Source organism: Mesoplodon densirostris, chromosome 18, assembly GCF_025265405.1.
Source record: "Mesoplodon densirostris isolate mMesDen1 chromosome 18, mMesDen1 primary haplotype, whole genome shotgun sequence".
Classification (NCBI taxonomy): domain Eukaryota; kingdom Metazoa; phylum Chordata; class Mammalia; order Artiodactyla; family Ziphiidae; genus Mesoplodon; species Mesoplodon densirostris.
This window is the reverse complement of record NC_082678.1, coordinates 8,951,471-8,977,383: the sequence shown is the minus strand read 5'-3', so window position 1 is coordinate 8,977,383 and position 25,913 is coordinate 8,951,471. Positions and strand designations below refer to the sequence as shown.

Genomic DNA, 25,913 nt, shown 5'->3' with positions numbered 1-25,913 from the left:
CTTCCTCTGAGGAGGAGCAAGGATGTGTGCGTGGAGGTGACATGGGGTCATTGGCGGGGTAGGAACAGTGTCCACTTGATGGACCATTGGACAAGCAGAGATGGTGGCGAGGAGGGCAGGACAATTGGCAGAGGCAGGGACTGTCCCCGCCAGAAGAGAGGAGCCTGTACCACGTGGGGCATTTCATAGCCTCGTCATTAACCATTCACTTGGCTGGGGAAGCACACAGTGAGCATCTAGCGTGTGCTGGCCACTGGGACACAAAGCACGGTAAGACATGACAGTCCCTGTGCCAAAGGGGCTAACGGTCCTGTGGGCTCTCAAAGACTTATCCTCCCAGCAGCCCGGAAGGCAGGCATGGGTACCCCCCAACGTTTGTCCCGAGTACAAACGGAGGTTCAAAGAGCTTTAGTGACTGGCCAAAGGTCACACGACCAGGAGGTAGCTGCTTCCAGAGCAGTTGCAGGCCTCCAGACCCCAAACCCCACCCTGACTACCAGGCTCAGTCTCAGCCAGGTGGCTTTCAGGCTTGGCCACCCTGTTCTCAGCAAGGACAGTACAAACCCAACGCAAACAAGTGTTCACTTCTGGGTATTTTTTGGCGGCACTGCGCGGCTTGCGGGATCTTAGTTCCCTGACCAGGGATTGAACCCTGGGCCCCTGACAGTGGAAGCGCCGAGTCCTAACCACTGGATCGCCAGGGAATTCCCAAGTGTTCACTTTTCTGTGTGCTCCATATGTGCCCAGCCATGGGCATGGGGGCACGGAGGAGGCAGGGATTCCAAACGCCCCCCTTGAGAATGAGATGTCCCAGGAGGGGCCAGAAGCACACCCTTCTGAGGCGGGCGGGAGGTGAGCTGGGGGCTGTATCCCCGCCAGCCACGCACACCCGCCGGGAGGCACCCTGAGAGCCCAGGGAAGCCTGGTGAGGAAGGGGCCTCTGAGACTCCTCCCCGGTGGCTGCTGCGGGGTCACCCCTGGGCAAGGGGCCGTCCTGACTCCGGGATTTCAGGGTGTGGTCACCATCGCTGCCCCAAGATGACTCAGAGGTGGGAAGGCCCAGGCTGGCCACCTGAACTGGAGCCCGCCCCTGCTGCCGGGGCATTGGCCCCAGGGAGGAGGGCGTTACAGCCCTGGCCTCTGCAGCTGCTTATGCAAACAGCCCAGGAGGCACCGCACCTGAGCGGGTTCTGGACTGGAAGGAACCCTAGGGCCTTCGTTGCTCCCTCCTCCTCTGCCAGGAACCGTGAGTGACCTTTCGCCTCCCAAAGAGTTGGGACCCTGGGGGGAGGAGGGGCGTGCCACAGTGGTTTTCCCACGCTCTCCCCGACTCCCCTCCCGGCCTTTCCCTGTACCCTAGAACCCACCTGGTGACCCCTGCTGCCAGGTGCCCCACTCTCCTCTCTGGATCCCAGCCCTGGCACGCACTCCCTGGGACAGACTCCAGGGCCAGCCCCAGGCAGCTGTGATGGAGATAAGGGAACTGGCCTTGGGCTGACCCACCTGGATCCCCCTTTGGGACCAGCCAGGGGGCCTTCTAAAACGGGGGGCTGGTAAGAACAGGGGAGCCGAGGCCAAGCGAAGGACCTACTGAGTCCCCTTGTCCATACGCCCTCCTTCCAACAACTCAGCCCACCCCCACCCAGCAAGGGCAGCTGCCCTGGGGTGGCCCAGCTACTTTCTTGACATGTGGCCTGAACTTACCCTCCCCGTGACTCACCTGCAGCCCCAGGCTGACCCGGGAGCCCCACTGCCCAGCCTATGACCTGGTTCGGGAAAGAGCAGGTTCTTGGGGAGCTCCCTCCCATCCTCACCCCCCATTCCTGCCCACTGAGAGGCCCCCCTGCCCACTGCCCCCAAGGCAGAAAGGAGCAACCTCCCACCCTGCAGACTGTTGTCACTGGGTGATTCCCCTGCTCCCCCAGCCTGGGCCTCATTTCACCCGGTTCCCTTCAGCCCCCAGGCCTCCTGAGACGACCCTGCGGCAAGCCCACCTGCCTCCCCACTTCCTTCCTGGGCTCCGGCAGCTGGCCTCACTCTGTATCTATTTTCTCTGCCCTTCCTGGAGCTGTCAGTCCAACAGTGGGAGGGGTCAGGCAGTCGGTACTGAAAGCCAGCCCCGATGGCCAGTCAGTGCCAGGTCCTGGGCATGGGAAAGCCCATGATCATGACCGGAGGTAGCTGATGATCAGAACATGGCCAGGGTTCCACGGCAGAGTGTTGGGGAGATTTGGAGCTGGATCTAAGTGGAGCAGTGAGGGGATAGGTGATGTTGGTTGGTGTTGAGGGAAATGGGGCTCCCGGCCCTGGGTCCCGGGAAGGGGTGCTTGCTAAAATTCGGAGACTGTTTCCAAATTGAGGAAGGACTGTGGTGTTGAGGGGATTTCCAGAGCTACTGCCTAGGCAAGGTGAGGCCTGCAGGACCCTTTATCCAGCCCAGGCTCTGGGCTCCATGGTGCCGCCCTGCATCCTCTCCTTGCCCTGCCTGGAGGTCCACCGGGAGCATGAAGGTGAGTGGGCCAGGACTCCATGTCTAGGCTTCATGTCTGTCCTGGAGGCTGGGCCCACTTGGGCCCGAGAGAGGAAGCCCAGAAGGGACCTGCCTCCAGACCCTGCCAGCCACCTTCACTCCTCATTATACACTGGAGCGCTCCTCGCCTTGTCTGAACTTGTAAATTACTGTTTCCCTATAAAAATAGTTTAACCCCATTGCAAATATTCGGATAAAGGGGCGGGAGGGGGAACTTCAATCTAATGATTTAGAATTTGGGTTTCTCTCCATCCATTCTGCTTTCCTAGGCTTACATGTTGGGGAGTTTTACAGGCATCCCAGTGTGTTGACAATTATGCTGTACTTTTTCACTTCCACGTTCCTTGATTCAGTAAATGGCAGGTGATGTTACCAGGCTCTGGGAGACAATGAAAAATCAGAGGTGGTCCCTGCCCTCAGGTAGCTTACTGTCCAGGGGGAGAGATTGACAAGTAAATGACAGTTACAGTATTTTGTGGCAAATGCCACTGCACGGTGCTGTGGGGGGCACGTCTGAGAAGCCCCCCTCCCGGGATCTCTCAGGCGAGAGGGAAATCTACAATCCTCCTGTCCAGGGAGGGGATATCAGAGGTGAATCCTAATGGTTTCTACAGTTCAGCCTCCTGCAAAACCTTCTGGACCTGGTGCTTTTGCAGTGACAGATTTTTTTTTTTCTTCTTCTCATCCATGGTAATTAGTCTTTTCAAGTTTTCCACTGGTTCTATAGTTAATTTTGGCCTTTTCGTATTTTACCAGGAAAGTGTTCCCTTTTAAGTTTTCAAAGTTTTTCATAGACCTACAAAAACTGTATATATTTTCTGTTTAAGGGATGTAAGGGTCCATATGTATCAAATCAAGTTTATTGATTATATTATTCAGATGCATTTCCTTTGTTTGCTTCTTTTTTGTGTTTTGTTCTGATTCTGATAGAGGTTTATTAAATCTCCCACTCAAATTCTCTCTGTAAATTTATTTTTGTACTTTTTTAAAAATTTATTTATTTTTGGCTGTGTTGGGTCTTCATTGCTGCACGTGGGCTTTCTCTAGTTGTGGTGAGGGGGGGCTACTCTTCACTGCTGTGCACAGGTTTCTCATTGCGGTGGCTTCTCTTGTTGCAGAGCACGGGCTCTAGGCTCACGGGCTCAGTAGTTGTGGCTCACGGGCTTAGTTGCTCCGTGGCATGTGGGATCTTCCCAGACCAGGGCTCGAACCCGTGTCCCCTGCATTGGCAGGCAGATTCCTAACCACTTCACCACCAGGGAAGCCCTCTTCTTGTACTTTTAATAGTTTTTGCTTTTTCTGTTTAACTATAATGCTATTGGGAGCATACAGATTTTGACTGTCCTATCATCACAAATCGTTCCTTTGTATCATTATGCCATGTCCCTTTTTATCCTGCTTAGTGCTTAAACCTGAAATTCCACCTTTCTGTTATTAATATGGCCATGCTTCCTTTTTATTTCATTTTATTTTATTTTTTGCACTTGCTGGTCTCTCAGTATCCTTTTATTTTCGACCATTATCATTTTTTTTTTTTTTTTTTTTTTGCGGTATGCGGGCCTCTCACTGTTGTGGCCTCTCCCGTTGCGGAGCACAGGCTCCGGACATGCAGGCTCAGCAGCCATGGCTCACGGGCCCAGCCACTCCGCGGCATGTGGGATTTTCCCGGACCGGGGCACGAACCCGTATCCCCTGCATCGGCAGGCGGACTCTCAACCACTGCGCCACCAGGGAAGCCCCATTATCATTTTTTTAAAGTGTATTTCTTGTACATATCATATCACTGTTTTTTTTAAACCCAAACTGTCTCTTAATGGGATAATTCAGTCTGTTCCCATTTCATTTAACAATTGATACACTGTCCTTGATTTTATTACTAATGGTTTATTTTATTTTATTTTATTTTATTATTTATTTATTTGGCTGCGCCAGATCTTAATTGCGGCATGCGGGGATCTTCGTTGCCACGTGGTGTTTTTAATTGTTGCGGCATGCAGGATCTAGTTCCCTGACCAGGGATCAAACCCGGACCCCGTGCATTGGGAGCGTGGAGTCTTAACCACTGGACCATCAGGGAAGTCCCACTAATGGTTTATTTTACATTTATTGGTTTACCTTGTGGTTTTCTTTTCCCCTTCAGTCAGGTTGCTCTTGATTCCCTTTTTCTCTCCCTGTTAATCTGTTGTCCCGCTGCACTTTGCTCGTCATTAGTGGCTTCTGCTTTTCCCTGGGGTTCCTAATCCAGTGTGTTGTAGAGGTTGTGTGTGATGAGGATTCTTTTTCTCAGCAACCCACCTGGAGCTCTCAGAGCACTGTCAGTCTGTAGACCTGGGTCTTTTTCCAGCTTAGGGAAATCTTTTTGTCACATGATTATTGTTTCTTTTACTTTTGCTTTCCTTTGCATGTTAGCTCTCCTGGCTGGATCCCACCAGTTTCTTATCTTTTCCCTCTTTACTTCCATCTCTATGTGCTTTTGCTCTGAGGTTTGAGATATTTTTCTGCTTGATCTCCCAGGCCACACATTTGAATCTCAAGAGTGACTATCTTCTCCTTCAGTTAGTAGTACAACAATATATTTTGAGTTCTAAAATAGTCCTTTTTTTCCTTCTTTTGTGCCTTACTTGAATCTCCTTGAGTTTTTATTTTTTGTTCATGTTGTAATTATATTTTCCAGCCCTCTATGTTTCAAATAGCCTCAAGATGTTTTTTTTTTCATCTTTATTGGAGTATAACTGCTTAACAATGCTGTGTTAGTTTCTGCGTTATAACAAAGTGAATCAGTTATACATATACATATGTTCCCATATCCCCTCCCTCTTGCGTCTCCCTCCCACCCTCCCTATCCCACCCCTCCAGGCTGTTTTTGTTTTTTTTAAACCAGGTAGTATACTTACATGGTTTAAAAAAAAATCAAAGCAATATTAAAAAGTATATAGCAATAATTCTCACACACACCGTTGCTTCCATGCCCTGTTCTCCATTGGCTCAAAAGTCACCACTTTTATTAATTCTTTTTCTATTCTTCCAGAGTTTCTTTATACAAACACAAACTGGTATCAATATATATTTGACTGTTTTCTGTCTCTCTTACACAAAGATAGTATGCAGGACACAGGGTCCTACATCTTGTTATTTTTTGCCTTTTTGATTTAACAGTGTATCTTGGAGATTGTATACAGAAAGTATCCTTCCTTATAGCTACATGGTTTCCCATTGTAGGGATGTATCATAATTCATTTAACCAGTCCACTGTTGATGGGCACTTGGATTGTGTCCTATCTTTTGCTATGACAAACAACACTATAATAAATAATCTTTTACACCTGTACAGGTAAATCGAGGATAAATCCCAGAAGTACAGTTGCTGGGTTGAAGGGTAAACAGTAGGTATTTGTTAGATGTTGCCAAATTGCTGTGGGTGGGGCTTATACCAATTTGCTCTCCCACCAATGCAAATGAGCACGACTGTTTCTCCACAGCCTTGCCAAATGAGTGTCATCAAAATTTTGGTTTCTGCCAATCTGACAGTAAAATGTATTATCTTAAGGTAGCTTGAATTTGCATTTCTCTTTCCAGTGAGAATGAGCATCTTTTTACATAGTTGAGGACTATTTGTTTCTCTATCTCTGTGAATGGCCTGTTCCTATCCTTTGCCCATTTATCTGTTGAATTATTGGTCTTTTTCTTGTTGATTTCCAGGAGGTCTTTCTGTAGGGAAAATCACCCTTTGTCTATTACATGAGTTGTAATCCCTTGTCAAAGTTTGTCTTTTGACTTCGCTAATGGTAATTTTTGGCCACACAAGTTTTCTTAAAATACATTTATGTAGTCAAATGTATAACTCACTTATTTTATGGCGTTTAGATTTAGAGTCTTTGTTACTAAAGCTTTTTTTTCCCCCCCTTTGGCTGCACTATGCGGCATGTGGGATTTTAGTTCCCCAACAGGGATCAAACCCGCGCCCCCTGCATTGGAAGTGCAGAGTCTTAACCACTGGACCTCCAGGGAAATCCCACAAAGGCTTTTTTTAAAAGAGAATTTTGCTTATATTTTCCTCTCTGAGTATTGTTGTTATGGCTTCACTTTTAACATCTGAATCTTTGGTCCTTTGGGGGTATGTCTGAGTGGACAGAGAGCGATGGTGACTCACCTTTAATCACCTTTTCTTTCCAGATGGTCATCCAGTCGTCCCATCCCCCTTTACTGACAAGTGCTTCTTCCTGCCATGATTCGTGATGGCGTCTTTAGCGTGTCCTGCGTCCCAGTCGTACTGGGGTCTGATAGCAGTGGCCAGTTTGGTGGCTCTGTTTGTTCCACCTCTCTCCAGCCCCTGGGCCATCAGAGGAGTGGAGTTTATTATGAGTCTTTGCTCATCAGGGCTGGGGGTGAGCTTGGTGGGGGGTCCCTAGAGCAGCGGTGGTCTCTGCCAGTGTGAATTCTCCCTGCCTCCTCGGCAGGCCCAGCCTTAAGGACAGAGGGTGTTTAGCCCACCTGCTTGGCTCCCTGTCAGCTCCTGGGGGCAAGGGGTCTGGACAAGGCTCCCCCTGCCTCCACCCTAGGTGAAGTCCCGTGGCAGGGGCAGTCTACACCAGGGTCTCCCGGGTCCCAGCCTCTGTCTCAGGACCTCTCACCTGTGCCAGCCAGGTCCTGCCCACTCACCTGCACCAGCTCCCACTTGGTTTGGGCAGTAGAGGGTAGCAGCTGGGAGAAGAAGAGAAGCAGGGCATGTTTAAGCTGCTATATTTCGAAATCCCTGGCCCCAGAACTATATCTTAAAGGGAGAGAAATTCCTTTGTCCATGACAGATTGGGAGTAGGGGAGAGCTGGAAGGGCCGGTCTGTTTGCAGATAAGAAATAATGAATACCTTGTGGAGTAGCAACAGTGAGGATGAAGAATAGAAAAAAAAAAAAAGTTTGAGGTTTTTTTTTCTTTCTATTATGAAATTTTTCAAACATACCAAAAAGAAAAAAGAATACTGAAGTGAATATAATTATACTTATTAGCTAGATTCAACAGTTACTGTTTTCCATGTTTGTTCTATCTTTTTTGCCAAGAATAAAATGATAAAAGTTACAAATTCCAGAGTTCATTATATTTCACCCTTAGAAACTTCAGCATGCACCTCCTAAAAATGATCAAAAATTATCTTTTTCTCTATCACCGTGATACCGTTATTATATCTAACAAAATTAACATTAATGCCTTAATATCCTCTAAGATCCAAGCCATAGTCAGATTTCCCCCATTATCCTAAGACAAGTCTCTCACAGCCGGTTCAAACCAGGATCCAATCCTATGCATTCAGTGCATTTGTCTCTTAAATCTCCCTTGACAACCCCCTTCCTTTTCTTCTGCCCTGACGTGGACTTGTTAAAGAGACCAGACCAGTTGTCCTGTAGAATGTCTGTTTTAGATCTGAATGTTGGCTTCCCTGTGGTGATGTTCCCGTGCTCCCCTAACCCTGGTGTTACCTGGGGACTGAGAGATCTGAAAGGTTTCCGCAGGCTGGATCGCCAGGGCTCCAAGACAGGTGATACAAGGGAAGCAGGAATCGAGGATGACTCTAGGTTTCTGCTTGAGCAGCAGAGGTGATGCTGAGATGGGGAGGAGGATGAAGATGAACTCGGTTTGTGCGTCTTTTCAGTGTACCAAGGCCATCCTGGGGCAGGGGGAGGGGGGAGTTGGATTTCTCAACTTTGCAAGTTGTTAACCTAATAAAACTGGTTGAGCTTTGCCAGGACAGTAGAGAGAGAAGCAGAGATGAGACACCAAGCACCCAGGAGATGGACAGAGGAAGGAGACAGACCAAGAGGCCACGGCCTGAGGCAGTCCAGGAGGGGGAGAATTATAAGGACTAAGGACCAGAGAGGAGTCAGGACAGACCAGGACCAAATTAGTCATTGAGGAGGTTGGGGGGGCCCGGGCAGGGGGCTGGGTATCTGGGCGAGATGGTGGGTGAACGCACTCCTTCAAGAAGTTGGCTCTGAAAAGGAGGAGGGGAGGGCTGAGTCCTGGGACACACTTTTTTTCTTTCCAAGATGGAGAGACCTTGAGTTTGTTGAAATGCCAAAGGGACAAAGGCTGGAGAAGGGGCTGGAGAGTAGAGGTGAGGCAGCTTCTGAGCAAATGACAGTCAGTCGGGTTCCCGGGCCCGTTGGGGAGGTCGGCTTGGACAGGAGGACCCTGCACCTCCATCAGGGGAGGGAGAAGGAAAGGTGAGCACAGGGACAGATTCGCTTGAGGGGGTGGCAGAAGATGACCACCCGGTCCCATTTTCCCACCTCCTGAGGTTGGCTCATAATCACCACGCTTGCTGGCCAGTGGGGTCCTCAACAGACCAATTCTGATTCCTCCTGGCCCAGCAGCAGGAGACCTCCTGGGTGTCTGCCAGCCTTCCTCAGAGCACAGGGGGTGGTAAGTGGCGAAGGGGCCCCACCCCAGGCCTCACCCCACCAAGTAACCTGGAGATACAGTTGCAAGTTGTTAAGCTAATAAAGCTGGTTGAGCTTTCCTAGCACAGTGGAGTGAGAAGCAGAGATGAGACACCAAGCACCCAGGAGATGGGCACCAAGAGGCTGGGAGCAGAGTCCAGAGCCAAGGGCACCCAACTGAAACCCCAAACCAGAAAAGCAGAAGTGCAACCCTGCTTTCTTCCCCATGTCCCCATGTGGGTGTGGGAACTCAGGTACCTGCTTGACTCTTTTGTACCAACCAACCCTTTGAGGGGGGGAGAGAATGACAGCCCATTCTATGGATAAAGAAACTGAGGTCCAGAGATTCCAGGGGCTGCCCAGAGAGACACTGAGACAGAGTCTACACAAGAAGCCAGGTCTCTGGACTCTGGCTCCATTCTTTTTTCCCTTTAATTGAATAGCGCTTCTGCCCCAAACCCAGGAGAAGAACCTCACCCCAGGTCATTGTGTTTGGAATCTCACACTAAGTGCCTCTCAGGGGGCGGGGCCAGGCATGGCTCCCCACTGCACGGTGGTGCACCCCTCGCTCAGGGTTAGGGGTGGATACGGAGTGAGGCCTGGACTCTGTGCTGGAGAAGGTGTGCTCAGAGGAGGGACAGACGTCAGAACAGGGGCGGTTCTGTACACGGCTAAGGCCCTGGGGACAAAGATCACGACTCATTCCCGCTCCCCCCTCCACCCCAGCCCGGGTGGCACAGAGCAGGCTCAGAGGCAGCCAAGGAGTTCCTGTCCCCCCTCCCCCGGCCCCCCTTAGCCAGCCCCTAGGCTCAGTCACTGGTCTGTGGGCATTTCTTTTGCCTCTGGTCCCAGAGAGCTGATAGGGTTTTCTGGTTGCACCTGCTCCTGGCCCGATACTTCTATGAGAGTTTTGGAGAGATGGGCGATATGCAGCTGGCTTGTTGTGTCCCCTCCCCGCCGCACATGCCTCTCCAGGCGCCAGGGTGTGGTGAGCGAGGAGGACCCTGCTGGGGAGCCGCTGGGGTCAACACCTCCTCTCCCCGGGGGAGGGGAAGCCCAGGCAGGAGGCCTCAGGAGCCAGCCTAGGTGACCAGGACAGGCCACAGCTGCGTGGGTTTTGCTCGGTCCCTGAAGTGTGGAGCCAGAGCCCAGAGGGAGACCCAAGGCGTGGGAGCCAGGCCTCTTAGAGGGGAGGAGCAGTGGGCGGGGTGCTGCCTGCCTTTTCTGTGGTCCCAGCCATCCTCTCACTGTCACTCCTGGTCCCTGCCACAGGGAGACCCTGCTCCCCAGTTTCTCCTGCGGGGCAGTGCTGAGGGCCTAGGTGCCCGCACCTGTCCTCCTGTCTTCCCTCCCCACCCCAGCTCCTCCCTGGTGGCTCAGCTGCTCTGGAATTTACAGAGATTCTTCCCTTCTCTGGGGCTTGGCTCCTTCTCTCTTGGTGACTGTGTGTGTGTGTGTGTGTGTGTGTGTGTGTGTGTGTGTGTGTGTGTGTGTGTTCCCTGGCCCTCAGGGTGGGGGCAATGTGATGTGCCATATGTGTGACAAGTGAGGACTCCAGGCCTCTCTGGGGGATTAGTCTTGCCCCTGGGCTGCTGGCTTCTGAGTTGGGGCACAGGGGATGGTAGTGAAGTGATACTAGAGCCCTGAGGGCAGAGTAGGGCATAGGCCTCAGACTTGCTCTGAATGGGGTCTCCCCAAGTGTTCCACACCCCAAATCTACACAATGCCTGGCTCGACTTGGGTGTCCCTGTCCTGAGCCCACAGTGGGTGCAGGGGAGGAGAGCCTGGGGGATGTGGGCCGGGAAGGAAGGAGAACCAGGGCTGGGGGGTGAGGGATTGCTGAAATGGGAGATGAGGGCCCTGGGATGCAGGTGGGAGGGTGAGGGTCAGAGCGTCCTGTTCAGCCACTGCGGGTGAGCCTGCGGGCTGCCGGGTGGTGGGCACTTGGGGCTGAGGAGGAAGCACCTCTGAGGGGATTAATAAAGACAAGATGGACCCCAAAGGCTCGGAGGAGAGGCCACAGCTTCTCATCCAGGACCTGCTGTGCCCTCTGTGGGCACCCACCTGGTGAGGGGGTGAAGAGAGGAGAGGCCAGAAGAAAGCTCTGAGGGTAGGGTGGGGTGGGGGGCTGAGTCCCCATCCCCTTCTCTGGGTCCCTGGAGGGCGGGGGAGGGGCCCGGGCGTACCTGCTCGTGTGTGTGGGCATGCAGGTGAGGGTGCATGCATGCGTCTTGGTGACCAAGGCTGGAGGAGGCGGACCCAGGCGGTCAGGCGGGTAGATGGTGGTGTGGCCAGAACCCCGCCTGTCACCCGCGTGGCTGGAGGGGTCCAGACACCAGCTCCCTGCGATACCACGTCTGCCCAGACCCCTTCCTCTTTGAGACATCCCCCCACACACAAGCTTCCTCTTTTCCATCACATCCTCCCTGGGCCTTGGAGGAGTTGACAGCCACTCGTTGTCCTGTCTACACCAGCCCAGGCCCCAGTACCCAGCTGCCCCCTCTGCTGGCCCCCGTCTGTGCAGCCCACCCCTCCCCCACCCACGGGCCCAGTGCCGCCCTCTGTGCAGCCTGCTCCGCGTCTGTGTCTGGGCCTGGGATTCAGAACTCCCTGGTACTCAGAGCACTGAGTGGGGGGGGTCAGTGGTTTCCCTGGACATAAAATACCCCTGCCCCGAGGTACCCCTACCTGACTCCACCCCACCCTGTCTCAGGCGGCCTCCTTCTCAGGCAGCATTTCCGCAGCCCTAACAGGAAATGGGCTGGAGGCTCAGCCTCCCGCCATCGCAAGGCAACTTCTTGTTTCCCTGTTGCCCTGTACCAGCCCTGGGCTTGTGCCCCTTAGCTCCACCCCCAAAGCCTTCCCAGGGCTCCATCCCAGCAGCTCAGGGGCCCAGGATGGTGGACATCATGGCCAAGCTGACCAGGAGGCGGAGTCGGGGCCTGCGGGGACAGGTAGGGGGGACCCTGGCACGGGGGGGAGAGCTCAGCCTCTGATGGGGATGGCAGAGGGGTCTGTGGGGTCAGGCGCTGCCGGCGGGCCTCCATCCTCCGGCCCCGCTGAGGGAGCCTCCCGGAGGTTGGGACTCCTCCCTCCTTTTCTCGTTCCTCCCCTGAGGCCCCGCCTGTCTGAGAGGGGCGGCATAGGGATGCTGAGAGGTGGTGACCTGCTTCGGGGCTGGGGGTGGGGGGAGGGGAGAGGCAAGGCCCGGCGCCTGCCTGTGGGCGAGGGGAGGGGACTGGATTTGAGAGGGGCACAGGGGCAGCTGGGTGTGGTGACAGCCAGGCCCCTCTTGGCTCTGTTCTCCGGACTGAGGCGGGAGACCACCGTCTCTTTCCCGCTCAGTGTCCCCTGTGTCTCTAACACGACTGGGATCTGGGGCCCAAGAGCCCCTGGTGCCCTAGTCAGACCCCTGTTGACGGGCTGTGTCTGCATCTAGTCTGGGCCTCCAGGAGCTGGGGGAGGGGCGGCAGCCCTGCTCTAACCGGGGAGCGCTCCTCCTTGAAGGCCTGAGGGCCTGGAGGGCCTGGCTTCACCACCTGGCTTCCAGGAGCCAGTCTGAGCCTGTCTGAGGCTCTGCCAGGAGAGGAAAGTACCTCTATCTCAGCACTGCAGGGGCTCTACAGAGAGTTCTAGAGTCTGAAAGGGCCTCGGGGCCACTGCAGTCCAGCTCTTTCCACAGCGCTGCAGCATCCCTAGCAGGGGTTCGACTCTGCTTGCCCACCTCAGACGAAGGCCCCTCACAACCTTCCAAAGCTGCCTGCGTCTCTGGGGCAGCTCCAATCCTTAGACTGTGCTTCTCTCTAAGGGGCATTGCCCTGCCCCCGTTTGGCCTCTGATTTGCAGTCTGGAGCTCCCCAGTGTAATTCTGTGTCTTCTCTTCCTGGTGACAGTCATGTGGGGGGCCTCAACTTCTACCTCCCAAATCTCCTCTCTACCGGCTGGGGGTGTTCCTTGTACAAGGTCCCGATCAGCCCGACCAGCCTGGGGCTCCCCGTGGACTCAGAGCCAAGGCCAGCAGCCTGGCCACGTGGAAATCCCCACTCCCAAGAGCCTGTCTCCTTCCTCGGCACCCTTCCAGCCCCTGTCCCCGGGATGAGCAAGGCCGCTGCCTCAGTGGGTCCAGCTGGGGTGGGTAGGAGGTGTGTCCGGTCATCCACTTTCCTCCACCCGCTGCCTGCATCCTGTTCTCCCAAGGATTTCCCTGGTTCCTGTGCCTGAACTCTCATTTTCAGGAAGTTCTTGCTCAAAGCTAACCCCAGTCTCTCCTGTAATATCAGGTGTGTTTGGTTTTTGTTTGTTACTGAAGTTTGGCATGGAATTGACTTGCGTACTCATGCAGTAAGTGTGTTTGTTTGTTTGTTTGTTTTGTTATAAAGCATTTAAAAAATATATTTATCTATTTACTTGGCTGCGCCGGGTCTTATTTGCGGCACGTGGGATCTTTGCTGCGGCATGTGGGACCTTTTAGTAGCAGCATTCAGAATCTTTAGTTGCGTCATGCGCGCTCTTAGTTGTGGCATGTGGGATCTAGTTCCCTGACCAGGGCCTGACCAGGGCCCCCTGCATTGGGAACACGGAGTCTTAACCACTGGACCACCAGGGAGGTCTCAGTAAGTGTTTTTGATGGATCGGCTGTGTGGCTCAGGGCATTGGGCCATCTCCTGGGGGTCGACTATGGTCAGTTACATCATCCTGGGTCTTGATCTCAAGAAAGTCTTGCCTTTTGGGGGCAGAGAAGTTAGGCAGATGGGTGGCCAATGAACGGACCACCAAGGCAGAATGCCATCGGGCCCCAACAGAGCGACAAGCAGAGTGCCAGCGGGTTAGACTTCTCATCCGAGGGAGAAAGCCTCCCCCAGGTGAGGCTTGTGAGCTGAGCACCAGCAGAGGAGCAGGATTTGGACCAGCAGGGAATGGGGAGGGAGGGTGGTGGGTTTCCAGGCTGCAGGAACATCTGGAGCAAAGGCATGGGGGTAAGAAGATGCCTTTTGTGTTTGGGGGAGGGTCAGCAGGCCAGTGTGGTTGGAATACAGGATGCCACAGGAGGGCTGTTGTGGACAGAGAGAGAGAAGTCATGCGAAGGTCCCATTTCAGCCACACAGGAGCTTGTGGAGCGAGGGAGAGGAGTGGACTGGTGTACACACGTCTTCCTGCCCCCTCCATGCCTGGGGCCCATCACACTGTCTCAAATGGCAACACCCCCTTCTATTTTTGTTTTCTTGTTAGCAGCAGTCATCACTGAGGTGCGGTGCATTTCCCTATCACCCTGGCTGGTGCCCTCCTCACCCCACCACCATTTACACACATATGCACTAGAGTGTCAGCTCCGCCAGGGCAGATTTGTGTCCATTTGTCCACGGCTGCATTCCCAGTGCCTAGAACAGTGCCTGGCACAGAGCAGGCAGATCTTTGCTGGCCAAGTGAATGTTTTTGTAGGCGCCTGCCCAAGGCCCAGTGAGAGGCTGCCTTGAGCGAGAGGTGCTTCCCCTCTCGAGTAGTTTATAGCAGCAGTCCCCAAACTTTTTGGCACCAGGGACCAGTTTCATGGAAGACCGGGGCGAGGGGGCGGGAGGGGGGGGATGGTTCAGGCTGTAATGCCAGCTATGGGGAGTGGTGGGGCGCAGCAGCTCGCCCGCTGCTCACCTTGGGCTGTGCGGCCCAGTTCCTAACAGGCGGGGGACCACTACTGGTCCATGGCCAGGGGGTTGGGGACCCCTGGTTTCTAGCTTAGTGAAGGTGTTACAGCAACAGAGGAACTTCTATGATTTTTTAAAAATTAATTCATTTATTTTTGGCTGCGTTGGGTCTTCGTTGCTGCGCGCGGGCTTTCTCTAGCTGCGGCGAGCAGGGGCCAGGGGCCACTCTTCGTTGCGGTGTGCGGGCTTCTCATTGCGGTGACTTCTCTTGCTGCGGAGCACAGGCTCTAGGCACACAAACTTCAGCAGTTGCGGCATGCAGGCCCTAGAGCACGCGGGCTTCAGTAGTTGTGTCACGTGGGCTCAGTAGTTGCGGCTCGCAGGCTCTAGAGCACAGGCTCAATAGTTGTGGCACATGGGCTTAGTTGCTCGACGGCATGTGGGATCTTCCCGGACCAGGGCTCGAACCCGTGTCCCCTGCGTTGGCAGGCGGATTCTTAACCACTGCGCCACCAGGGAAGTCCCTCTATGATTTTTAAAAAAAGATTTATTGAACAAAATTTTGATGCTGCAGAAAAGAAAAAAACTAAACAAGACCAAATCCAAGTCCTATAATTACCCTACCCAGAGATGACCTCCATTAGCATTTTGGAGAGTTTCTAAAAACACAAAATTGGAATTGTGCTAAGTTTACATTTTTGAAATCTGCTTTTCCCTTGTACCATTATGCATTCTTAGAAAACAGTATTAATCTCCTCATGCTATTCTGCTGCCTGGGGTTTGATAGTGTCATTATTTATCTTTCTGGTGGGTGCTAGGCTGGGAGTGGTGGGCACACAGGAGAAATCTCGGGAGAGATCTGGATCCTGACACCTGAGCTGAGTCCTAAAGAAGGAATAGGAGTCAGCCAGGAGAGGCAGGTTGTGAAGGAGCCGAGGCCTGCAGCAGACACAGCAGAGAGGCTGGGGGCCTCCAGCAACCCAGTGCTACTGGAGCTTAAAGTTCAAGGCAAGGGCCAGGAGTGGCAGGAAATAGGGGGGAAGACAGGCAGGTGACGGAAGGCCTCTGGGGCCCTGGTAAGGGCTTAGAGTTTGCCCAGCAGGTAGCAGGGAGCCGTGAGGGTGTTAAGCATGACCAGGCTTATATTCTGTGTGACTGGACCCTCCAGCCCACCTCACTTTACTTTGGAGGGGGACACGGGGCTCACCTTTCTTTGCCCTCCTTCCTCCTTCCCATCTGGCTCTTTCTCTTTCTCTTGTCTGCAATTGATTCTGAGGCCTGCAAACCCTGTATTGGGGAAGTTCCAGCTCCAAATCTGGAACCGGAGGCGGTACTCAGAGCTTTCTTGACAGAGGAGGAAGGAGGGCTGGGGGTTCTTCGTGGGGGCTGTAGAATGGAGCAGGGCCCCGCCCCCAAGTGTCCTGGCGCCTGGGACGAGAAAGAACTGGGCCCAGGCCATTTCTGTTCCTGTGCAAACTCTGATTCACACCTGTGAGTGTGCAGCTGGAGAACTTCGTTATCGATATTTTACTACTGTTAATAAATAATTAATCTAATTGTCCCACGCATCTGGGGCACTTCATACTTTACAAGGCACTTTCAAGAACATTTCCTCATTCTCTCTTCACTACAATTTCCGGAGTGGGCAGGGCAGACATTTTGTAGCTGGGGGAACCGAGGCGGAGAGGTGCTGTGACTTGCTGAAAGTCGCCCAAGTGGCGAGTGCCTGAGTGGGGATGATGTGACCGCGGGGCTGCCCTGAAGGTCACGTCTCCTTCCTCCTGCCGCAGGTGGATGACCTCCCAGAGCCCGTGTACGCGAACGTAGAGAGGCAGCCTCGGGCCACGTCGCCTGGCGCCGCCGCAGCCCACTGCCCCGGCTCGGTGTGGGAGACGCACACGGACGCGGGCACCGGGCGCCCCTACTACTACAACCCGGACACGGGCGTGACCACCTGGGAGTCGCCCTTCGAGACTGCCGAGGGCGCCGCCAGCCCGGCCACGTCTCCGGCTTCGGTGGGCAGCCACGAGAGCCTCGAGACCGAGTGGGGCCAGTACTGGGATGAGGAGAGCCGCAGGGTGTTCTTCTACAACCCGCTGACGGGCGAGACGGCCTGGGAGGACGAGTCCGAGGACCAGCCGGAGGACGAGCAGGAGATGCAGCCTGGCCTGAGCCCCGGCAGCCCCAGGAACCAGAGGGTGAGGGGCGGGGCCTCGTCTGAAAGGGCGGGGCCTGGCCAGGGTGGGCGGGGCTGGCTCTGAGGGCCTCAGAGAGAGAAGAGTCGTGGTCGTGGGTGGGCGGGGCTATCTCTGAGAGACTTTGACCCCGCCTCTGTCTCCCACAGTTCGGGGGAACTAGGGTGAGGGGACGTGGCCTGGACCGAAAGGGCCGAGCCCCTGGGGTCACTGCTGGCTCTGAGAGCCTCTGACTCTTCTGCTCCCTGCAGCCCCCCACCCCTGAGACGGACTACCCCGAGTTGCTGACCAGTTACCCAGAGGAAGACTATCCCCCCGTGGGCTCCTGCGGTGAGCCCGGCCCCGCCTCTCCCTTGGTCACACCCCCAGGCTGGTCTTGCCACGTGAGCCAGGATGGGCAGACGCTGTACACTAACAACTTCACCCAAGAACAGGTAGGGGCAGTGGGCAGATGGTCCCAAACAGCCGCGGGGTCGCTCCCCTTAACACTCGAAACTGAAGTTCCCGCGCGGGCTCCAAGTCAGCCCAAAACCGAATCACCCACACCTGCCCGTGTAAACTCTTTGGGGCTATGTTGGGCTCTGGTTGGAGGGAACCTTTTGCTCCCCCATCATGAGGTGAGTTAGGTCCCTGACCATCCCTCTCCCCACAGTGGATGAGGTTGGAGGACCAGCACGGGAAGCCTTACTTCTACAATCCAGATGACGCCTCCGTTCAGTGGGAGTTGCCCCAGGTAACCAAGTGGAGAAGGGAGAGTGCCGGGGAGAGGAGGTGGGGGTTATATATGACAGTGTCTTTCTTCCCAGGTCCCTGTCCCTGCCCCTCGAAGCATCCACAAATCCAGCCAGGACAGTGAGACCCCGGCCCAGGCCAGCCCACCTGAGGAGAAGGTAAGGGAGGCGGCATGTAGGACCTGGCAGGACCCCCACAGAAAAACTGAGGTGTTTCTGGAGGCTCTGGAGGCTGGGATTGGGTCTGGAGGCACGTCTCCACCTGGAGCACTAGCCTGGGCTGAATGAACCTGGGTTCTGGGTCATCCCAGGCTCAGAGCTGGGCGAGGCTCGGAGCTGGAAGGAAGTCTCTCGTGCTGCTGCTCCTGCTGTGGGAGCAGGCACCTCACCAAGCAGCGGCCAGGTGCCGGCAAAGAGGGTTCAGTGGAGTCTCAGGACCAACCTGTGGGGAGTGGCTGGCTGAGACGGGGGCTAGCCTCTCGCCGCCCCCCCCCCCCGCCCCCGCCGTGGCTCCGCCCTTAACTGCCTCCTCCTTCCCCTTCTTTCTCTAAGATCAAGACCCTGGACAAGGCAGGCGTGCTCCATCGAACCAAGACGGTGGACAAAGGAAAGCGGCTCCGGTGAGAACCCGTCTGCCCCCAGACTCCACGGGGGGCCTTAACGATGACGTTTACTGAGCACTTCCCGTATGCCAGGCTCTTGTTAACCCTCATAGCGACTTTATGAGGTCCTGTGAGGACCCTGAGGCACTGAGGAAGTGACTTGCCCCAGGTCCCTTGGCTACCAGGTGTTAGCGCTGGGAGTCCACCCCTTACGGTTGGGTGCCCCAAGCTGTGTTCTTAAACTCTGCGCCCTGCTCCTGGGAGTGGGAGGGGAGCCTCAGCCCAGGACCGAACCCAAACCCTGCCACCACCGCCCCGCCTAGGAAGAAGAACTGGAGTGCCTCCTGGACAGTGCTGGAGGGCGGCATCCTGACATTCTTCAAGGACTCGAAGACCTCGACTGCAGGTGGCCTGGTAAGGCCCAGGCGCCCAGCAGGGGCCACCCCATCTGCTCCTGACTCCTGTGGGTCTTCACCTCATCAGCCTTGCCAAAGGCTAGGTCTGAGACCATGGAATATGAGTGTCAAGGGAGCTGGGCCTTGGCAGTGGGTGATGAGAGCCGGTCACTCCAGGACAAGCACTTCCAGCCACCTTGGGCCTGGGGACCAGTCCTTGAGGATGGACAGCTCCAGCCTGGTGGGCAGGGAGGCTGGGGACTGGACACACCCGCTCGCAGAGACGGGGCTGCACTCCTTTCTCCTTTCCTCTCCTAGGTGGGCAGGTAGCAAACAACCAGCCAGCCTGCAGGCTCCATGGTTAGGAAGTACCAGGATCTCTGGGGTCCAGGAACCCTTGGGCCCCCTGCCCCCAGAGCTGTGACCCCATTTTGTCCCTGAAGCCAAGGGAGCCTGGTAGATTGGAGCCAGGACGCTGTGACGGGCCCAAGCTGAGCTGAGGGTGCGCTGTAACCATGCTCCCTCCAATGCTTCTTCCCTTTCCCACAGAGGCAGCCTTCCAAGCTCTCCATCCCCGAGTACACGGTGGAGCTGAAGGGGGCCTCTCTCGCCTGGGCCCCCAAAGACAAATCCAGCAAGAAGAATGTGCTGGAGGTGAGTGGTGGGGTGGGGGAGGAGGAGAAGGGGCTTACTGATGGCTAGGGACCCTCACTAAGTAAGCCCCAAGAAGGTGGACCTGGGGAGTTAGGGCTGGAATTCTCGGGGGTCAGAACCAAAACTGCCTCCACCCTGGGGATCCGTCCACAGTGTTTCCTGGCATCACAGATTCTGCAGCTCCCTCTCCAGGAGTGGGGTTCACTGGAGTCCTTGGTCCTTGGGAAATGAAACTGTCATGCCTAGAAGCGCAGTCCTCATCCCAGCTGCTTTGGCCTGAGACAGACAGGAGGCTCTGGGTCCCCAGCTACTTACTCTGGTACGCTGGGACACCTGCTCTAGCTGGTAAGAGCCCAGCTTCCAACTGGCAGTGAATAAACTAGGGTAGTGGACACATTTTTCAGGCTCTGCAGCAGGAAGAGAGAGGCCAGGTGGGGCCCAGGCAAGACCCTCCCAGGCCACTGTCCATGTGTTGTCTTCACCATCTTCACTGTTGTGTTTCCCTTCACTGTCCATGTGTTGTCTTGTTTTTAAACTACTCTTACCCTCACCTCAGTCCCCAAATGTTTTGAGGCAGCTCACAATAAAAATGCATATGGTGAGCTGGTAAAAGCCACTGAAAACCAGGACCCACAAAACAAGTTAGAGGAAGAGGGCAGTGTGAAGAGGGATTAGGATGATGTACAGGTACTAAAGTTGTCGTTGCTGAAAAAAATCACCTCCAGGTTTCCTGGTCGCCAGAGTGAAAAGAGAACAGCAATCAGTTACATGGCTCTTATTACTGGGGCGGGGGGAAACCTTCCTAGATTTTGAGGGAAATCAGTTTCTAGTGTGCAGCTCCGTTCTAGTTTAGTAAAGGGACTCTTGGGCTGGTTCAGCTAACATCTGATGAAAGCCAAAAAAGCATGGCCTTCCATCTCAGCTCAGAAAAAGCAATTCTGCAAGGAGCTTGAGTGTGTCATTTAATGATAATTCACCCAGCTTCATTCGGTTCTAGAACCAGAGTATCCACAGAGCAGAGCTGGAAGCCTGTTTTGTCTCATGAGCCACTCTGATCAGTAGGCCTGGAGCCTTCTCCAGGCTTAGCGCTGTAATCGACTAGCAATGTCTGCCATGGATGTCAGATTGAGGAGGGACATCATATTTGCTAGGTATGTTCCTTCCTGATCTGGAGGGACATCCTTCAAACAGGGCTCTCTGAATGTCACTCCTCTGACCGGGCTTTTGATGAAAGTTTCAGAGGAGACGCTTCTGAGTTGTCTTTTCTGGCAAGGACTGGAAGGCAGATGGTGCTCTTGAGAGCTCCTCAAGCCGATGGGAAGGCTGACAGTCTTGAATGGAAATCCTGGAGGCCCCTGCTTCCCACTGGCTGGCAGCCATCCTTCCTCCACTCAGGGGTGACCTGTAGGTGACTTTGGATTTTTCTCAAGAGACCGCCCCAAATTCTATATTATTGAGGATGGCCGGTCTTTCTAGTCACCCCAGAGTCACAGAAAACTTCAGTAACAGTCCCCTGAGAATGGCTGGTTTGAGCTCGGCGTGCCTGTGCAGTCAACAGAATGAATGTCTTGAGCAGTATATTGATATGTAACTAGACAGGTGTGCCTTCTGTATGAAACTCAAATATGAACTGATTATGTTTTGAGACAGCTGCCAAAAATAATGGCTATTGTTTTAGAGGCATTGTTAGGCCATTCTCTGGGATAACAGACAGGGCTCCTGTCAGTTTAGGTTAGCACGAGGTTGTGCTATCTGTGGGCACACACGAGGTGTGCCCACTGAAGCTTCTCTAGTCTTTGCGGGGAGGGGGAGGGGATAGAACTTGCAGGTTTGTTTGGTTTTGTCTTGGAAAGCATGTTAAGTAGCATTCAAGTCTGAGTTAAATAGCCAGACAGCCAAACACAGCCCTCTCTGATTCTGGAAGTTTGTACCGTGTTGTCTGAGACAGTTTTTGCTGACTCTGACTCTCATTTGACCCAAAGCTGTGGCAACCAACCATTCCCATCAACCTTGAATGCTTGGGTCTCAGAGCCAGAGGTTGAGGAGAGATCCATCCAAGTTGCCTTGTTCTTTGTAGACTTTGTTAGGGAAACAGCAGTCAGCTGAAAAATAGCCCAGGCTGTTAATATCTGCTTGCTCCTCAATAGTATAAAATAGTGGCTTTGGGGTCTCCCACCGGGAGTTTCTTTCATTGACTTTTTTGCTGGCCTGTGCTCTGGGTAGGCCTGCCGTGTTCTGTGGCTCATGCAGAGACAGGATGGGGCAGGGAAAAGCACACCAGGCCGTTGACAGATGTGCAGACCTTCTGCACTCAGATCCTTGCTCCTTCATTCACTAGCTATGTGTCCACGAGGAAGTTGCTTACACGCACTGTGCCTCAGTTTGCCCATCTGTAACAGGGAGATGCTATCACCTACTGCTTTAATGAGGTGAAATACCTTGGCTTGGGGTGAGGCCCTTGCTCTATTAGGCTCTGAGTTCCTAGGGACAGGAACAGATCACCTCTACCTCTGTATCCCCCCTGGGACAGACCCAGCGAACCAGAGATGACTGAGTGATTTGTGTCCCACCAGCTGCGGAGCAGAGATGGCTCAGAGTACCTGATCCAGCATGACTCGGAGGCCATCATCAGCACCTGGCATCAGGCCATCGCCCAGGGCATCCAGGAGCTGGTAGGCAGAGCTGGGGTCCGCCAAGGCTGGTGGGGAGGGGATGGGCAGCCATTATGCAGGGCAGCTGTGTCCACTGTGGGTGGGACCCTCCACTCGGGCACTGGGAGCTCCATGGCACCGGTGGGTAAGTAGCCCTCTCTGCAGATGCAGATGGGCTGCTGAAGAAATTAGCCTTTCTTAAGGAAGTGAATCCAGCCTCTGGGGTTGGCCGCACAGGAGGACTCTCCAGGTGGGCATATCCTAGAGGAGTGTCCCATCCCACACTGAGGCAAGAGAAAAGTAAATACTCTGCTAAACAGCCTCAGGCTGGAAAGACAGGCTGAAACCAGAAGACAGAATTTAAAAGGATTGAATTGATGAGTCTAGCATTGTCTTTTAAGTTCAATATATCAATTGCATAAGTAGAGATGGGGCAGGCCCGCTCTGACAGCTCTTCACCTGGAAACTACCTGAGGCTTTTTGATCCTTAAGTCCCTATTAAGGGACCAAGCCACACTGGGTGCCCTGCTTGGCTGTATTAATAGAGGTAGGAATCCAGATCCAGGGAGGTGATGCCGGTGAGGTCGTTGGCAGCGCTCTGGCCCCAGCTCAAACTGCAAGCTCGAACTGGGAGCCACATATTGAGGAATACTGACCTACTGGAGTGTGTACAGAGGAGCTAAGGAAAATTATGGGGAAAGTGGACCAGGAACTGGGAGGTCGGTAGGGGTAGTCAGGATAAGAAAAGGTGGGGGAGAACAGGATGACTGTCTCCAACACCTGGAGGGCTCCATGCAGCCAAGGCGGGTGAGCGTTCTGGGGTTCTCTGGTGGAGGTGAAGGGGGTTGACCTGGATAAGGAAACAGCAAACTCCCTGCCTGGGGGTCTCCAGTCCAGGCCTGCTGGGAGGGCACTTCGGGTCTCTCACCCCATCCCAGAAGGACCCGCGGCTGGCCCAAGGCTCTTCCTCTCTGAGGCTGTGTGATTCTAGTCCACAGACCTGCCCCCCGAGGAGGAAAGTGAGAGCAGCACCGTGGACTTTGGGTCGAGTGAGCGCCTAGGAAGCTGGCGGGAGGATGAAGCACGGCCTGGTGCAGGTGTGCTTAGGGGTGAGGCTGGTGGAGGGGGTGGTGGGCATCCTTTTGGGCGGGGTGGGGGAGGCGGGGTGGTGACGACCGGGCTAGGGCTTCCGGGCCAACCCCGGCGCCACCGACTGACCCAGCCCTCGCATTCCCATTCCCGTTGGGCAGCCGTGCCCACCCCGGGGCCCGGAGGTCTGGAGAGCGACCTGAGCAAGGTCCGGCAAAAGCTCCGCAAGTTCCTGCTGAAGCGGCCCACGCTGCAGTCGCTGCGGGAGAAGGGCTACATCAGAGGTACAGGAGGGACCCGGAGAGCTGGGCGCCGGTGGCGCAGGGGCGAGGCGACGCTGACGAGCCTTTCCCCCAGACCAGGTGTTCGGCTGCGCGCTGGCCGTGCTGTGTGAGCGCGAGAAGAGCCAGGTGCCGCGCTTCGTGCAGCAGTGCATCCGCACCGTCGAGGCCCGGGGTATGTACGCGCGCCGGCCGGCTGGGCCTGGCATTCCGGGAGCCTGAAGGCCTCCTTCCAGGGCCCCAGACGGAACCCCCGGGGAGCGCAGGGTCGAGGGGGAAAGAACGGGAGTTCCTGAGCAGGAATCATAGCAGGGGCTTTAGGGCCATCCCACGGAACCCGCTGTCAGCGCCCCCCTCTGCTCCAGGGCTGGACATCGACGGTCTATACCGCATCAGTGGAAACCTGGCCACCATCCAGAAGCTGCGCTATAAGGTGGACCACGGTGAGGCCCGTCCCCTGTCCCTGCCCCAGGTCCGAGGGCGCAAAGGGATGCTGACCTCCTCTTCCTCCCCTCCCCCCTTTCCGCAGATGAACGTCTGGACCTGGACGACGGACGCTGGGAGGACGTCCACGTAATCACCGGCGCCCTGAAGCTCTTCTTTCGAGAGCTGCCCGAGCCCCTCTTCCCCTTCTCGCACTTCCCCCAGTTCATCGCGGCCATCAGTGAGCGCCTGGGGGAGGTGGGGCGGATGGGGTAGGGGTGGGGCTGGGCTGCCTCAGGCACCCGTCTGGCTGGGACCGCCCCCGCAAAATACTGGAAGTCAGCCTCTCTGTTTCCCTCCCTCTCCTCTCTCCGCCTCTGACCCTTCCCCTGCCCAGAGCTGCAGGACCAGGCCCAGCGCAGCCGCTGTGTTCGGAACCTGGTGCGCACGCTGCCCGCCCCCAACCACGACACGCTGCGGCTGCTCTTCCAGCACCTGTGCAGGTGCGCCGGGGAGCCGCACGGGAATGGGGAGGCGGGCCTGATAGGACCCTCCCCCGCACGCCTCCCCCCAGCTCTGGGCCCTGATTGCACCCCACCCCCACCTCAGGGTGATCGAGCACGGAGAACAGAACCGCATGTCCGTGCAGAGCGTGGCCATAGTGTTCGGGCCCACGCTGCTGCGGCCCGAGACAGAGGAAACCAGCATGCCCATGACCATGGTGTTCCAGAACCAGGTGGTGGAGCTCATCCTGCAGCAGTGCGCAGATGTCTTCCCGCCGCACTGACCGCGGGCCCGCACCCCTACCCCCCGCTGCTGGCGCTGCGGACCTGGGAGTGGGGGCGGCGACAGTGGTCCTGCATAGAAGCGGGGCGGCTGGAAGCCACGCGGCTGGACTCTATCTCTGAGACCCTCCGCCTCCCACCAGTCCGCAGGCCGGTGCGAGTTCTGCACCTCTCGGTTCTGAGGGTATGGTGACCCTTGGTGGGCAGTTCGCAAAATGTGATTTTTTTTTTTTTTTTCCTCTGATTTGGCCTGTTTGCGGGTTAATTGGGCTCTGTTCTTTATCACAGCGCCACCTGCTGTGCGTGTGCGAGAATGAGGGGTGGTGGGAGAGTTTTCTGGGACGGCCGCTGTTGCGAGGAGGAATTTGGCCGAAGGGCTTCCTGGCTTCGTCAGGCCTGCACCTGGTGGAGGCCTTCAGGGAGACCCTGTGGGTCCCCGGCCCCGTGCATGGCACTGTGCCCATCATGAAGCAGCAATCGACAACCTCCCTGCTGCGGAAACAGGACTGAGCCGGGCCTCCAGCGGGCAGCTGAAGCTGCCTTTCCCCAGGCCTCTGGGCTGAAGCTCCTGCCAGGCCCAATCACTGGCTGGCTGTAGACCCTCTTCATTGACTTTCCTGTTGGGGTTCTGGGCCTCTGCCCTCCCTGATCCACTTGTGCTCTGCGCAAGGGTTCTTCCTGGTCCCTAAGTGTGTACCCTGCACCTGCCACTTGACATGCACCATTTCTACTAGTAATCCCGTCTTACAGATGAGGAAACTGAGGCGTACAAAGGCAAAGTGCCTTGTTCAGGGTCTGGTGGGTGATCTGACTCCCCAGCTCAGGCTCCTCTCACACCAGAGCACAGCCTCCTGTGAGGGTGAAATCAATCCTTTCAGCTACCCCTCAACCCCAGCATGGCCTTATGGTAAAGCAGGGAAACTAAGCTGAGTGGGTTCTGTCTGGGCCTGGGGAGGTCCCTGCAGGCAAAGAGGGAATCTGTCCCAGGTGTTCTTCTCTTCGGGGAGGGGAAATAGCACTGGCAGGAACTCCTAGCCTCTCTCAGTGCCTTGGCCGTCAGGTAGGCCTCCCTGGTGCCCACTTTGCCGTGAAGAGCTGGGAGAGAGGCCTGTTGGGTAGGGGGAAGGAGGGCACATCCTCAGAAAAGGAAGCGTGAACGCTGCGTTCATCAGCCCCCCTTCCCTTCTTGCACACAAACCACCTCAGTATATGGGTCTCAGCCCCCTGCCCCACCTACCCGTTCATGTGTTCAAACAATAATAGCTAATATTTATTGACATTTGCACCATACCAAGCATTTTACTTGGATTATCTCATTTGTTTCTCACAGCCAATATTTATTATCTGCTCCTCTGTGCCAGGCACTATGCTCTGGGGCAGGGGTACCGCACATTGCCTCCCTGGTGGAGCTTATGGTTCGGCGGGCAGGGCTGACCGAAGCCCACCCCTAATGCCAGAGGGGCTGGGGCAAGAGTACACGTGGAGGCCTCATACCATACGTCAACA

At 55.3% G+C, this 25,913-nt stretch overlaps 1 protein-coding gene across 5 annotated transcripts in view; it reads left to right on the top strand.

The window, feature by feature from the left end:
* ARHGAP27 (Rho GTPase activating protein 27) overlaps window positions 1-24,585 on the top strand; it is a 31,639-nt gene extending 7,054 nt beyond the window's left edge. For all 5 annotated transcript variants that reach the window (XM_060081656.1, XM_060081652.1, XM_060081654.1 and 2 more), the window contains 15 exons: window positions 16,392-16,799; window positions 17,048-17,230; window positions 17,449-17,529; window positions 17,603-17,686; window positions 18,080-18,147; window positions 18,453-18,543; window positions 19,074-19,178; window positions 21,752-21,850; window positions 22,821-22,926; window positions 23,080-23,202; window positions 23,276-23,374; window positions 23,565-23,642; window positions 23,729-23,863; window positions 24,020-24,125; window positions 24,232-24,585. In XM_060081656.1, coding sequence (XP_059937639.1) covers window positions 16,392-16,799; window positions 17,048-17,230; window positions 17,449-17,529; window positions 17,603-17,686; window positions 18,080-18,147; window positions 18,453-18,543; window positions 19,074-19,178; window positions 21,752-21,850; window positions 22,821-22,926; window positions 23,080-23,202; window positions 23,276-23,374; window positions 23,565-23,642; window positions 23,729-23,863; window positions 24,020-24,125; window positions 24,232-24,409 — 1,944 coding nt within the window. In that variant the 3' untranslated portion in view covers window positions 24,410-24,585. The remainder of the gene's footprint in view (window positions 1-16,391; window positions 16,800-17,047; window positions 17,231-17,448; window positions 17,530-17,602; window positions 17,687-18,079; window positions 18,148-18,452; window positions 18,544-19,073; window positions 19,179-21,751; window positions 21,851-22,820; window positions 22,927-23,079; window positions 23,203-23,275; window positions 23,375-23,564; window positions 23,643-23,728; window positions 23,864-24,019; window positions 24,126-24,231) is intronic.
* The last annotated feature ends 1,328 nt before the right edge of the window (window positions 24,586-25,913 follow it).